The sequence below is a fragment of the Enhydra lutris genome, unplaced genomic scaffold, assembly GCF_002288905.1.
Source record: "Enhydra lutris kenyoni isolate GAN:26980312 unplaced genomic scaffold, ASM228890v2 scaffoldscaffold8, whole genome shotgun sequence".
In the NCBI taxonomy this organism is placed as follows: Eukaryota; Metazoa; Chordata; class Mammalia; order Carnivora; family Mustelidae; genus Enhydra; species Enhydra lutris.
Window position 1 is genome coordinate 17125865 of NW_019154092.1, and position 15624 is coordinate 17141488.

Sequence of the window (15624 nt, forward strand, 5' to 3'; positions counted from 1 at the left end):
GAGGTTAAATATCCTTCTGCAGGTTTCACAGCTCATAATTCCAAATTTAGGAATTTTTTTTAACACTGTCATGCTGTTAGGAGAAAAACAATATGCTATTCTAAATAGATTGATTCCAGTAATTAACTGATAGATCCTTTTTGCTGCATATTTGGCCATGAAGATGGGGAGTTTTTAGGAACTGTGAAATCATATGACCCTTCTCCAAAATACCCAGCCTTCCCAACATGACTGGTGAATACTACAGTGGTTCAACCAGCTCTCCCCTTTGAATGAGCAATTTTGAATTCTGAACAGATGCTTCTAACCATTTTTACTTGGAGTTAATTACAGGTCAGCTACTTTGAACTTTCTGGGGAGAACTTTGGGATGGAGGGAATGTAGTTCCTACATTCCAACTACAATAATTCACTTCCCACTGCTCTCTGCCCCACTCCAAAGAGTCAGGTAAGGTGGAAACATGGGAAATATTTCCAGTTACGGTTGTATAAAAGACATAGGTATTGATTTTGTCTATGTCAGATTCTCTTACAAGAACTTGTCTTAATTCAAGTAAAGGAGAAATAGAGTAGAAAATCTATAGAGCTAAATATGAATAGAAATTATAAATTATTTAACATCAACTTCATAGTGATTCAGCTTTAGATTTGGAAATGGGGAAGGATCTTTCTGAAAGCCAGGCTTTCCAACTCCACTAGCCAAATACCTTGTAAGTGGTACAGAATTGCAAAATACTCTAACATTCCAGTCAAAACCTAATTCCCTTTATTTAGTAATTTGCCTTTGGTTCAAGCAAATCCATGGGCTCCAAATACTCTTCAAGTTGGGCAAAAGATATGATTTATAATGTAATAAACCTAAAAATCATATTAATGAGTTCATGAGTCATTTTGTCTTTTCCTCACTTCCTGGTGATTGGTTTTCTCTAGGAATAGTGTTGATGAAAACCATAATTACAGATAGGCAATGGAACAAGTGAACTATGGGTACATTAAACATACCTATAATATTAACTAATGCCATGAACTAGTTTTGTCTTCTTTCTGCTGACAAGGCTTGGAATTAGAAGGAGGAGAAGATACACATTAATTTTATTTTTTTTAAGATTTTATTTATTTATTGGACAGAGAGAGAGAGAGTACAAGCAGGGGGAGCAGCAGGGAGAGGGAGAAGCAGGCTCCCACTGAGCAGAGAGCCGGACATGGGGCTCAATCCCAAGAACCTGGGATCACGACCTGAACCAAAAGCAGATGCTTAACCGACTGAGCCACCCAGGCACCTCCACATTAATTTTCAAATGCTGTTTAAATTTTACCCTGGTTATGTTTTATGACTTCTATCAACCCCATCCACCTTTCAATTTAGGTTGCTAATTTTTTCTTGATTTTATTTTTAGTAGTAGAATAAGAGGAAGGACAAATGGGAACTAATGAGAAACTTCAACAAATGAATTTCTGCCTCCAGAGAGATTCACTAAATCTTGTGCTCAGGGTTCTACAAAGGTATGCATCCTTCCTGTTTCTCCAAGGAACTAAAATTTCATTTACATTGCCCTCCTTCTTTGTACCAAAGAAGCTGCAGAAATTCACCCAGAGGTCACTGAGACATGAAGCTGAGGTTGAAACATCCCCCCCTCCAAAAGTCAAGTTGGATGAAAGTATTAACTTACATGAGTTGGAAGAATACAATCATTATAGAAGGAAAATGATTTAAATGGATTTGTCTTTCATTTGCTTTCTCCCTCTTTTCTGTAACTTAGTTTACACATTCCTTCTGGAAGCCCTTTGCTTCCATCTGTACTCCTCAGAAAATATTATCTTTCCTTTAAGGTCTCACTTAAGTATTACCTTCTCTGTGAAGCCCCCCCCTTTTTTTTAAATTTTTAAGATTTTATTTATTTATTTGATAGAGATCACAAGTAGGCAGAGAGAGAGGGGGAAGCAGGCTCACCACCGAGCAGAGAGCCTGATGTGGGGCTCAATCCCAGGACCCTGGGATCGTAACCTGAGCTGAAAACAGAGGCTTTAACCCACTGAGCCACCCAGGCGCCCCTGTGAAGCCCCCCCCCTTTTTTTTAAAGATTTTATTTATTTATTTGACAGAGAGAGATCCCAAGTAGAGAGAGAGGCAGGCAGAGAGAGAGAGAGAGAGGGAAGCACGCTCCCTGCTGAGCAGAGAGCCCGATGCGGGACTCGATCCCAGGACCCTGAGATCATGACCTGAGCTGAAGGCAGCGGCTTAACCCACTGAGCCACCCAGGCGCCCCTGTGAAGCCCCTTTTAATTCTCGCTCCCATCATAATAATATTTTCTCTCTTTCATATTCCCAGAACATTTTGTACATCTGCTATAATATTTATCAAAACCTACCTTGAGGGGCACCTGGGTGGCTCAGTAGATTGGGCACTGGACTCTTGGTTTCTGCTCAGGTCATGATGTCAGGCTCATGGGATTCAGCCCCTTATGGGGCTCTGTGCTCAGTGCTTCGCTCCCTCTCCCTCTTCCCATGCACATTCGCTCTTATTCTCCTTTATGAGCAGGAGGAGGGGGCAGAAAGAGATGGAGAAGCAGACTTTCTGCTGACCAGAGCCAAAGGCAGATGCTTAACTGAATGAGCCGCCCAGGTGCCCCCAAGCCCACCATTCTTTTTTTTTTTTCCTTTCCCCTAACATTTTATTTATTTATTTATTTATTTATTTAAATTAATAGATAATGGATTATTTGTTTCAGGGGTACAGGTCTGTGATTCATCAGCCTTACACAATTCACAGCACTCACCATAGCACATGCCCTCCCAGTCCCATGGAAGGACTATATCCCAGCCCCATACCCTCCCAATGTCCATCACCCAGGCACCCCTCAACCCACCATTCTTAAGTGTCAGGAATTACATATATAATTTTATATATAACATAAATATATATATATATATATATGCATATATATGTATGTATGTATATGTATATATATATATATATATATATATATATATAGTAAACATACATACACAAAAGTACCAAACCACATAGGAGCCATATGTAATCAAAAGATCATTAATAGCACCTTGGCAACCTCTACTTTCTTCCAGTCACTATTCTCTCCCAAAATCACTATCTTAATTTCCAATAGTATAGCTTATGTTTGTCCATTTTTGAGAATGACATGCCACTTTTGTTTTTAACACTTTGCACATGTCCACTTTTATCTGATAATAAGGAAATGCATCGCTGGAGGGCTTCCCCCCAGGAGGTGTCATTTGTTGCTTATCTTCTGTAGGCAAAAAAACCCAATGATTGGTATTATGAGAAATTAGGGAAAATAGAAGTGAGCTTGAATCTAGCTTTCCTGCTGTTGCTGAATATTTGAACTGTTAGATCAATTTTCTTATCCTTTTATGTAGAGTGACTTTTCCTATCATTTCATTACAAAGTACCATTAATCTTTCCAGTAGCTTGACATGAAAAATGAATAAAAAGAAAATAAAAGAGTATAAAAATAACTGCCTTAAATGAACTATTCCCATGCCTTCCTCTGCCTTTCATTTGCTGACATTTCTTAATATTTTCACATGTTTCTTTGATACATTTTGAGATACTTGCAAAATTCACACATTTACATAATTTGAATATCTTAAGCTGACTTGTTTAACTTTAATACCTTTCTGTTTAACCCCTATTAGTATGTCTTTAAAAAAATGGGAATATCAAATGCTGTGAGGATGCAAAGTAACAGGGACTCCCATAAATTCCTGGTAGGAATGCACATGTAAAGACACTTTGGAATCTACTTTGTCAGTTTCTTTTTTTTTTTTTAAAGATTTTATTTATTTATTTGACCGAACGAGAGATCACAAGTAGGCAGAGAGGCAGGGAGAGAGAGAGGGGGAAACAGGCTCCCTGCTGAGCAGAGAGCCTGATGCGGGGCTTGATCCTAGGACCCTGAGATCATGACCTGAGTGGAAGGCAGACGCTTAACCAACTGAGCCACCAAGCAACCCTATTTGATCCAAATTATCTAAATTATTTAAAAGAGATATTCAAAGAGGTAAATTATACTTGTCAAATTCTTGTTTTTCACTATTTTCAAAATAATCCCCACATTTAGGTGAAGGATAGAGCCAGAAAAGTATTACTTAATTACAGTATAGCACAGTTGAATAATGCACAGCTTTAAATATGATGAGAGCAGGAAACATCATTTTTATCATCATAAGTCCCATGAACATATATCAATCTCTTTGTTTAGAGATAAAATTTAAAAGTAAAACAATAAAATCAATTATATGCAATGATTCTTACTGTATTGGGTATCATTGCTGGTGTCAATTTTGTATTGTAGGAGAAGGACGACCAGTTCCTGTTCTATGTCTTAGCTTGTTTTCCGAAAAGGTTAGGTCCAAAATACTATTTTTTAAGTGAGACCCGGAGTTGAAATAGACCATTCCCTGAGTATTCTTTATCACCTGACCTTGCAAATTGTCCTCATTGACTCCAAATTAGGTTCTAAAAAGTTGAGTGCTTACCTTGTGCCCAGGGCTTTGTTAGGTTCAGAGAAACTGTGTAATTTTACCAATCACCATTTTGACTATAAAGTCAGTAGGGGAAACAGTCTGCTTTAACAGATAATTTGATGGGGAGAGTGGTTGCTAAAATCTCTCCTCTCCCCACTCTTTTTTTTTTTTAAGGATTTTATTTATTTATTTGTCAGAGAGAGAGAGAGAGCACAAGCAGGGGGAACAGCAGGCAGAAGGAGAAGCAGGCCCTGCACTGAGCAGAGAACCCGATGTGGGACTTGATTCCAGGACCCTGGGATCATGACTTGAGCTGAAGTTAGAGGCTTAATCGACTGAGCCACCCAGGTGTCCTCCTCTCCCCAGTCTGGATTTGCATGTAGGATCTACTGTGCCATCAGAGTCAGGCCCTGGTTCAAATGATATTAAGTATTATTAATTAATAATAAACCTAATATGAGACAGACACCGTGCTGATCCCAGGGGATAAAATGGAGAACAAAGAGGATATGTTCCCTGTCTTCACTGTATTTATAGACTGCTGGGGGAGAGCTGATAAGAAGCTATGACAACTAAGTGTGACAACTGCCATAGACGACAGTGACTCCTTTAACTTTCAGTAACTCCTAGAATTCCAGTCTTTTAAACTGTAGTTTGCAACCCATTAGTAGGTCTAAAAAATTTTTTTAGAGTAATTTTTTAAAAGTCATAAAAAAATCAATGCACAAAAGCAGAGAGAATAATACACCTGTACACCCATACCCCAGATTTAAGAATTAGTAAGATTTTCATTTAAAGAATGAAAATAGGAAGGGTGCCTGGATGGCTCAGTCGGTAGGGCATGTGACTCTTGATCTCAGGGTCATGAGTTCAAGCCTCACTTTGGGTGTGGAGCCTACTTTTAAAAAAAAATTAAAAAGGAAACAGTAAAGGAAAATGGGATAGTTAAAAGAATAAAATAGACCGGACTAGAATAGGATGGGCTACAAATTATAAGGGTGTATTAACCTCTGAATATTGCATATGGTAAGAGAAACCATTGTTCCATAAAATTTGTGTGTATTTACTGAATTTAAGATATTAAAAAAATGTATAGGACTCTGTCAAAAAGGAAAAAAGGAAAGCTACAGTATCCGTTTGTATTCCTATTGTGAATACAATGCTCTGTAAGAAGGCTTTGTATAAATGGTGATGACAATAGGAACAGAAACATGAAGAGCTAGCAAGTGGAAAAGTACATACACATAAAGTTAACTTTATTACAACAGGGAGCTGGCTTACAAGGTAGTATTTTCATGCTTATATTGCTATTACTCAACTAATGTTGCCTAAGAACCTACTCTGTTTCAGGCAATATGCTAAGTGCATGGGATGTAGTAATAATTAAAACACAGCCTTCTTTCTCAGAGCTTGTTATTGTTTGCAGATACAGCTGGGGAGAAGAGTATATCCTCCACATGAAAGAATCAACACTTGAAAATGCTCATCTCATTATAACTCGAACGCACACACAAGCACATGCCTGTATAGCCGTATTTAGTTTTTTTGTTTTATACTGAGATCATACTGTATAAACTAGCAGATTGTTTTTCATTAAATAACATATCAGAACTATCTTTAAAAATAAGTACACATAGGGATGCCTGGGTGACTCAGTCAGTTAAGCGTCTGCCTTTGGTTTGGGTCATGATCTCAGGCCCATGGAATGAGTCCTGCATCAGGCTCCTGGCTCAGCAGGGGGCCTGCTTCTTCCTCTGCCTGCTGCTCCTCCTGCTTGTGCTCTCTCTCTGACAAATAAATAAATAAAATCTTTTAAAAAATAAGTAATATAGTGTTACCTCATTCTTTTTGATGGTTATACAAGTGTGAATGTCATAATTTACTCATCTCTCACTAAACAGGTTGTTATCATAAATGTCTAAGCTGCAAACAGCTTGTGTCTTTACATATAATTGCTGGCTGTTCTATAGGATAGATTCTTCAAATGGGATTTCTAGATGTTTGCTCTTGTCTTTTTTTTTTAATTTTTTTTAGATTTTATTTATTTATTTGACAGACAGAGATCAAAAGTAGGCAGAGAGGCAGGCAGAGAGAGAGAGAGGAGGAAGCAGGCTCCCTGCAGAGCAGAGAGCCCGATGCGGGGCTCGATCCCAGGACCCTGGGATCATGACCTGAGCCGAAGGCAGAGGCTTAACCCACAGAGCCACCCAGGTGCCCCTGCTCTTGTCTTTTAATGCTATCAAAATATTTTGCCTTCCAAAAAGTTGCTCCTTTACATAACTTAACAAACATTTGTATAACTATTTCCCCATACTGTCACCAACACTATATATTATTAATCCTGTATGTTATTAAACTTGTAATCTCATGGTCACAGATCGCTTTGTTTTTATTTTATTTTTATTTATTTATTTATTTATTTATTTAAAAGATTTTATTTATTTATTTGACAGAGAGATCACAAGTAGGTAGAGAGGCAGGCAGAGAGAGAGGAGGAAGCAGGCTTCCTGCTGAGCAGAGAGCCCGATGCGGGGCTCGATCCCAGGACTCTGAGATCATGACCTGAGCCAAAGGCAGCGGCTTAACCCACTGAGCCACCCAGGCGCCCCTTATTTTTATTTTTTATTTTTATTTATTTTTTTAAAAAGATTTTATTTATTTATTTGACACAGAGAGAGAGATCACAAGTAGGCAGAGAGGCAGGCAGAAAGAAGGGGAAGCAGGCTCCCCACCGAGCAGAGAGCCTGATGCGGGGCTCGATTTCAGGACCCTGAGATCATGACCTGAGCCAAAGGCAGAGGCTTAACCCACTGAGTCACCCAGGTGCCTCCGCTTTGTTTTTAAATTTTGCATTTCCTAAACTACTAGTGAGATTGTCCACCTTTTTATAAATCTTATAAATTTATAAATTTTAAACCTAAAATAAATTTTTAAAATTTATAAATTTTTTGGTTTTTTTTTTTTGAAGCAAAGTGGAAGTATATTAAGTGAAGGTAAGAACAGAAAGGAAAGAAAAAGAAAAAAGCTCTCTAGAGTGAGAGATGGCCTGCCCTTTGGCTATTATTCTGTGGGTGTCCTTTATATATCCTTGCCCATTTTTCTATCAGGTGTTTCATTACCAATTTTTAAGAGTTCTTTAGCTGTGGGAGATACTAACCTACTGTATATGGCAAATTTTTTTTAAAGATATTATTTATTTATTTATTTATTTGAGAAAGAACAAGCAAGAGCACAATTGGGGGGAGAGGCAGAAGTAGACTCCCTGATGAGTGGGGAGCCCAACGTGGGGCACGATTCCGGGACCCTGGGATCTTGATCTGAGCCCAAGACAGACGCTTAACTGGCTGAGCCACCCAGGCATCCCTGCAAATACTTTTCTCTGTCATTTTTAGTCTAATTTTGTTCATGGTGATTTTGTAGAACTCAAGTTTTCATGTTTATGTAATCACATCTGTCATTTCTATGTGGGTTCTCATTTTTATATATTGCTTCACATGTTACCTCTCCATTCTAAAACTATACAAATAATGTCCCGTGTTTTTATCTAGTGCTTTTATGGATTAAAGAAATGTTTCTCTCTTTAACCTGGCTGGAATGAAGTTTTGTATGTAGAGGGAGGTGAGGTGCTACCTCCCCCATTCTAGCACTGACCACTGGGTATAGTTTTCTTGATGCAATTTGTTTAAAATTTAGACGATAACTCTGAAAGACAGGATCAGCCCCACAAGAACCATACAGACTGAAATTGAGCCCCGCATCAGGCTCTCTGCTCAGCAGGGAGCCTGCTTCCCTGTGGGGGCCCCCCACCCCCGCCTACTTGTGATCTTTCTCTGTCAAATAAATAAATAAAATCTTTAAAAAAAAGAAATAAAACATTTTAATATTTCTTACTAATGTATTCATGAAATTAGCATAAATTAATTTCTAGGGATTACTTTTTTATAGATAAAGACTCACAGACAGTTTAAAATGATAGAATTTATTTTAATATATTGACATATATGTATGCACATATACTATTTTAAAAATAAGCATGAAAACTATAATTGTTATAAAACATAAATCAGCCTTAATTTATTATTATCAGAGTAAAAGAGCATGTATAGACATCAGTCTAACATTGTTGCATTTGCCTTTTAAAGTTAGAATATGTAAAAGATTTAGCGCGTTGTATTTGATCTCATTCAGTTTTCACATTATCATCATTAGGTATAAATACCCTTAGGAATGTGCCAACTTATAACTTACATTCTAATAATCAAAATCTCTTAACAGTTATTAAAGTACCATTAAGTCACCTAAAATGAGTAATCTAAAAAAATACCAGCCTAGATTAAAACCCTGAGGAATTAAAATCTTTTTTACACAATAGTTTTGGTTAAGTGCAATTCCATGTTTGACTACTTTATTTAAGGTCATACTTGGTAAGGCGTAGTAAAAATAAAATCTACATAAGTTACAATCTAAATCTCTATTTCATTTCTTGCTACAAAGTTGTTTTGTTTTCCCAAAAAAGTGGTTTTTGCATGTCATTCTGGACCTCTTCACCACCTGCTGGCTTATCTGCTTTATATACAGTAGTTAAGATTTGTGCACTAAGCTGAGTTGCCTTTATATGGTGGTTCAGACAAAATGCACCTAAGGAGCTACATGCTGGAGAGTTCATGTCCATGCTCAACCATGGCCTGCACAAACTGCTTGAAGACTCGATCCATGTAAGTGGACTGCCTTGGCCAGATTCCTTCTAGAAAACCAATATGGCCTCCATAAGAAGTAAGGACCAAAGCAACATTAGGGTTTTGCTTGGCAGTTTCAATTGGAATAGCTTGGGGAAAGAAAAAGATGAGGGAAGAGGGGAGGTAAGAGAAGGAAAGGAGAAAGAAAAATACATAATTATTACCCAGTTTTGTTACGAAAAGTGCATGCTCTTATTATTTCTAATCATTATAAGTTGAAACACCATTACATAAATAAATATTTGTAAGGAGTACGGCTAACAGAATAAGTTTCACTAATTTATATCAGCCATTTATATTCTTACAACAGATCATGTTTACAGTTATGTACTAAACCACCATTTTTGGAAGAATCAATCCAAGTGTTTACTCATAACCTAAAAGTATAAAAAGGCCCTGTCTTGTTTTGAGAAAATAAAGAAAGGTGATTCAAGGAATGGTGAATACTTACATTATGTTCTAAGATCCTCACTTAGGTATTACACCAGGAAAACAAGAACTAATCTTATCACCTTTGTGAGAATGATAAATTCATTGTGCATGACTTTGGTTAATTTTACATGACGTTAGATTCCTGAGGGGTCAATTGTTGGCCAACTAAGCACTCAAAATTATATAATTAATGTATATAGTAAAAACATATATAGATAGCAAAAAGAGTGGAAAGAAATACTCCCAAGTGGCAATAGTGTTTAACACTGGGGATTATTTTTTCTTTTTCTTCCTTGTCTTCCTTCCTTCCTTTCTTTTGTTTTTCTTTCTTTCTTTGAGTTTGTGATCTGAATTTTTTTTTAAGATTTTTATTTATTTATTTGACAGAGAGAGAGTGAGAGAGCACAAACAGGGGGAGTGTCAGAAGGAAAAGGGAGAAGCAGGCTCCCCACTGAGCAGGGAGCCCGACATGGGGCTCCATCCTAGGACTCCGGGATCATGACCTGAGCCAAAGGCAGACGCTTAATCAACTGAGCCACCCAGATGCCCCATCATGGTCTGGCTTTCTATATGTACTCAGGAGAAAGAAAAATTTTATTTTGAAAATATAGCTGCTATATTTAAATAACTCTGTAGTAATGACAGTCTTTTTCTATACTCAACAAAACCTATCCTGAGTAAAAGCTTCACTCTAAGGCATGTGAATTGAAGTTGTTTTATTTTTATTTTTTCTCCCATGCTTAGAGTTTACAATGAAAATGTTTTTTTTAAGATTTTTTAAAGATTTTATTTTTAAAGATTTTATTTTATTTTAAAGATTTTATTTATTTATTTGTCAGAGAGATAGAGAGAGTACAGGCAGGCTGAGAGGCAGGTAGAGAGAGGGGTGGGGGGAAGCAGGCTCCCCACGGAGCAAGGAGCCCAATGTGGGACCCGATCCCAGGACACTGGGATCATGACCTGAGCCGAAGGCAGCCACTTTACCGACTGAGCCACCCAGGTGCCCCAGTGAAAATGTTTTGACTTAAGATCTATAATGAATCACAACCTGGCATGAGAAGTGTTTTAATTTCAGATACTGCTAAATCTTATCTCCTTCATTAAGTTAATGTGGTTGTGGCAGTATTTAGACCTTCATATCTTGGACAGAGTCTTAAGGGTAAATGAGCTAATTAAAGGTAAGATATCTCTATCCCGTACCCTTCTAATGAAGGAAAGGAAACTGACACACTCTAGAACTGAGACCCTTACAAGATGGAGCTACTGCTGTGTCCAAATTGCTTGTTCAGACGATGCACTCAGCTTGACCCCTTTACACAATGCTCTCCAAAGAATAAATTTCAAGATCCTACATCAAGGCCCAGCAAGCCAAGTCCTTGCCCAAAGGGGCCCTAAACTCATATCCTTGGCCAGCCCCATCTAAAGAGGAGTATTTCCTATCTTGGGTGTGAGCTCAAGAGCAGGATAAGGTGAAATGACATCTTATTTTTGCTTTTCCTTTTTCACGTTAAAGGCTTTGATTTAGAATGCTTCACTTGCCTCTGATGGAATTATTATGTTATGAGTCCCAATTTCACACTCTGGATACACTCAGGAATTTCTGACACTGATAGTTACAGTCCTATCACAAGAACAAAGGCTGTGCCCCATTGAGTCACGTGAAAGATGCTGGCTGCCTGCATTCTCAGGATGCAGACAGTTGCCTACTTATTCAAAGTGGCAAGACTATCTTTTTTTTTTTTTCTTAAAGATTTTGTTTATTTATTTCACAGAGAGAGACCACAAGTAGGCAGAGAGGCAGAGAGAGAGATAGAGGAGGAAGCAGGCTCTCCGCCGAGCAGAGAGCCCGACGCGGGACTCGATCCCAGGACCCTGAGATCATGACCCGAGCCGAAGGCAGAGGCCCAACCCACTGAGCCACCCAGGTGCCCCAGTGGCAAGACTATCTTAAGGGCTTGGGAAAGAATAGGGAATAATGAATTTAAATTTCAACAAAGTGGGGCAGGTTAACATGATGAGAAATTGTGGTTGATAAGAGAAATTATTATGAAATATTATTAAATATTGGTGAAATATTAAGAAATTAAATATTTCTAATATTTAATATTACATGTTAATATAAATATTAAATATTAAGAAATATTAAGAAAGGAAAAGTACTACACTTCCTTAATCCAGTGAAAGGAGGCTAAATGGCCACCATGTAATTCAACTAAAACTAAAGTTCACAGTTTCATTTCTTGATTTGTGGTGAAAGGCCAAAAAGTCCCCACCATCTAAAGTTATTTCTGATTAATCATAAGTCACACAATCAAATGATGGGTGATTTTTATTTTTATGTACTTTGGAGATTTTCTGAAATGTTGACAATACATATGTTTATAGTCAGATTAGCTTTTTTTTAATGAAGTACTCAGGGGAAAATGTTTTTGAAGTATTTGGGGGGAAGTGAGAAAAAAATGTATAAAAAGTTTTTTTGGGGAGAGGTGCCTGGGTGGCTCAGTGGGTTGAGCCCTTGCCTTCAGCTCGGGTCATGATCCCAGGACCCTGGGATCAGCCCTGCATTGGGCCTTCTGCTCAGCGGGGGGCCTGTGTCCTCCGCCACCCACCGCCTGCTTCTCTGCCTACTTGTGATCTCTCTCTCTCTTTCTGTGTCAAATAAATAAATAAAATCTTTAAAAAAAAATTTTTTTTAAAGCCTTTTTTAGGGAGACTGGGTGGCTCAGTTGGGTGAGGCTGAGTGTGTGCCTTGAGCTAGGTCATGCTCTCAGGGTCCTGGGATCAAGCCCATGTTGTGTTGGGTTGGGGTCTGGCTCTGTGCTCAGCGGGGAGCCTGCTTCTCCCTCTCCCTCTGCTGCTCCCCCTGCTTGTGCTTTCTCTCTCTCAAATAAATAAGTAAAACGTTTAAAAAAAAAAAAGGCTTTGTGAAATTTCATTAGAAAAATAATTAGAGTATGTGCTATGGGGAGTGCTATAAATTGTGAAAGACTGATGAATCACAGACCTGTACCCTGAAACAAATAACACATTATATGTTAACTTTTTAAAAAAAGTAAAGAAGTATGGGTCAAGTCTGCTGGTACTTAGGATGATTTCTAATGATCTTACATTGCTTCAATATATGAACACATGCATATATATCTTTGCTACGAAATTCCCTATTTCTTAAATTAAGAGAGCGAGGAAGTTAATCTGGGCTTAATTTTCTTTTATACAGTATCCAGGGAAAAACAAAGACTGTTTCCCTTCAAATGGGATGAAATGTGCTACACTCATGGAGATAGTTAAGAACATCATGTCTATAAAGTCTCAAGTTTTCTTCCCAGTTTAAAGGGGAGAAAAACTCCAAAGCCTTCTGCTTAAGAATCTGAGGAAGAAAAGGCAAGTGATGACAATGAACTTGTAAGGCAAAGACATTGTAACGTCATCTGTCCAAAGGACAGTGTATTTGGTAAAAAGGAAAGGTTATAAAAAGTTAGAACAAGCAAAATATTCAGAGACATAATTCATTCGAAGACTCTCATAATGAACTAGATAAGGGTCCGTGAAAGCATTTAAAGTGACTTCACCCATTTAGATACTAAATTACGAGTATCTAGCTATTTTTTGTATTGCACTGGAAAACAATTTATATGACATTTAATTTCTCATTACTGTATTTTCTTAAAAAAAAACCAAGATTTTAAAACAGCCAATTCATGTCAAAATGTACGGAAATAATGTGAATTTTACCATGACTTGGTGAGAAAACATCATCCACAGAATTCAGACACAACACTGGAATTCCCACTGATTTCAGTCTACGATTTGGGCTGGCATCAGTATAATAATCATCAATCGTTTGGTATCCAAACATGACTGAGGTGAATCGCTTATCAAACTCTCTGATGGATTTAGCCTGAAACATAAAAAGAGATGATCTCTCTTCTTGGAATCCGAAGGGGAAATCAAAATATTATATAATGTTTCTCTCTTACCTTCATGACGTGATCCATGTCGATTTGTTTCACAAACATATGACGGTGCCTGCAGCAAAATAATTTCAAAGGTAAAAAAATTTCAGGTTATAGCTATCTCTATCACACCTAAAGTACATAATAATAATTAACCAAATAGGCTATCACAGGGCACAAAGTGAGTACTCAATAAATATTTACTTAATCAGACTTAGCAGAAGTACATTGATATGTATCCTGAAGACTTGTTTTTTTAAGTACTTTTATTTTTTTTAGAGAAAGAGTGAGGTGGAGGGACAGAGAGAAAGGGAGAGAGAATCTTAAGCAGGCTCCACACCCAGCGTGGAGCCTGACCCGGGGCTTGATCTGAGATCCTGACATGAGCCAAAATCAAGGGTCTTAATGCTTAACCCATTGAGCTACCCAGTGTACTTTTTTCTTAATTGAAGGACACTGAAATAATTTTGTAATAATAAACATAAATGTTGTTTCATAACAAGATGTACCTACACTCTGCAACTATTAAACCAATTTGGCTGAAAAGGCCTTATTTAAACCAGCTTTCCCTTGGATAAACCACTTGAAGACATTATTTTAAAATTGCTTTGTTGAAAATTAAAATTTATATTTCATATGCTTGTATATGGTCACTTTTCTTTCTTTTTAAGTATTTTATTTATTTTTAAGTAAGCTCTACACCCACTGTGGGGCTTGAACTCATGACCCTGCGATCAAGAATCACATGCTCTACTGACTGAGCCAGCCAGGCATCCCTAAATGGGGGTCATTTTTCTTATATAACCAGTACTTTAATTGCCAAATCATTCTCTTCACTTTTCTTGCTATTGTCCTCCATTTCAGTGACAATGAGCAATTAGTGATCTTTTTAATATTTTAAGCAATATTTTATAATTAATATCTGAATTTAATAAATAGGCTAAATTTAATCCAATGTTTAATGTCACCTTTTGGGGTATCTATGGTTTTCGCTAAGTCCTGTACAAATTAACTGGACTTTTTATTTAGCATTTGTATTACATTGATCAATTAACCCAAAAACGGATGGTAATAGTCATCAAAATAGAAACAGAAACACCTCTGTTCTTTAGTATCACACCAATTTAAATGGTAGAAGATATATAAACAATTCCGGAAAAATTAATGCAAACATAGTATTCTGGTAACATTAAGTGGGGGCTGAGAATATCTAAGTGAAGTGCGTTTCCCCAGCTTCTAAAATGTACTACGTGTGTAAGCATATGCTTAAGAAACTATATTATTCTGCGCTAAAAACACTTAATACATTGCTTACTACCTAGGAAACAATTAGGTACTAACAGATTACCAACAGGTAGACAATCTGGAGAAATAGGGGTGCCTGGGTGGCTCAGTGGGTTAAGCCACTGCCTTCTGCTCAGGTCAGGATCTCAGGGTCCTGGGATCAAGCCCCACATCAGGCTCTCTGCTCGGCGGGAAGCCTGCTTTCCCCTCTCTCTCTCTGTCTGCTCCTCTGCCTACTTGTGATCTTTCTCTCTCTGTCAAATAAAAAAAATTAAAAAAAAAAAAAAAAAAGAAAATCTGGAGAAATAGCCCTCATGTTATTCAACACAGTCAATGCTCACATTTTTAGTCTTTTGGAATAATTTAGAATAGTGACAGAACAGTGATCTTCAAAGTAGGGGCACATCTCCCTAGGGGTTGTACCACTGAGATCCAGAAAGAAAATATTACAACTTTTATCTACATTTTTAGCTTATGCTTAAAATCTTTTTATTTTTGTATATCTTTATAACAAAAACTATTTGGCACAGTAGAAAATGCATATAATGTAAACACAAATATACAACTATTAGCAGCATTATACTTTACAACTTTCTTTCTGTTGGGGAATATAACCCAAGAAATTTGGAGACATCGGTTTTAAAGATGACTCACTTATTTTTTTTTTTTTAAAGATTTTATTTATTTATTTGTCAGAGAGAGAGAGAGAG

The 15624-nt window shown here is 37.3% G+C and overlaps 1 protein-coding gene and 1 non-coding gene across 4 annotated transcripts in view; one reads left to right on the forward strand and one right to left on the reverse strand.

The window, feature by feature from the left end:
• The first annotated feature begins 5325 nt into the window (after positions 1-5325).
• On the forward strand, positions 5326-5398 carry TRNAK-CUU. The gene has a single exon. It is a non-coding gene; the product is annotated as a tRNA-Lys (tRNA).
• Positions 5399-8472: 3074 nt separating this feature from the next.
• LOC111142710 (abhydrolase domain containing 3) overlaps positions 8473-15624 on the reverse strand; it is a 42853-nt gene continuing 35701 nt past the window's right edge. For all 3 annotated transcript variants that reach the window (XM_022495998.1, XM_022495997.1, XM_022495996.1), the window contains 3 exons: positions 13655-13703; positions 13410-13575; positions 8473-9334 (listed from right to left, as the gene is read on the reverse strand). In XM_022495998.1, the coding sequence (XP_022351706.1) occupies positions 9156-9334; positions 13410-13575; positions 13655-13703 (394 nt within the window). In that variant the 3' untranslated portion in view covers positions 8473-9155. The remainder of the gene's footprint in view (positions 9335-13409; positions 13576-13654; positions 13704-15624) is intronic.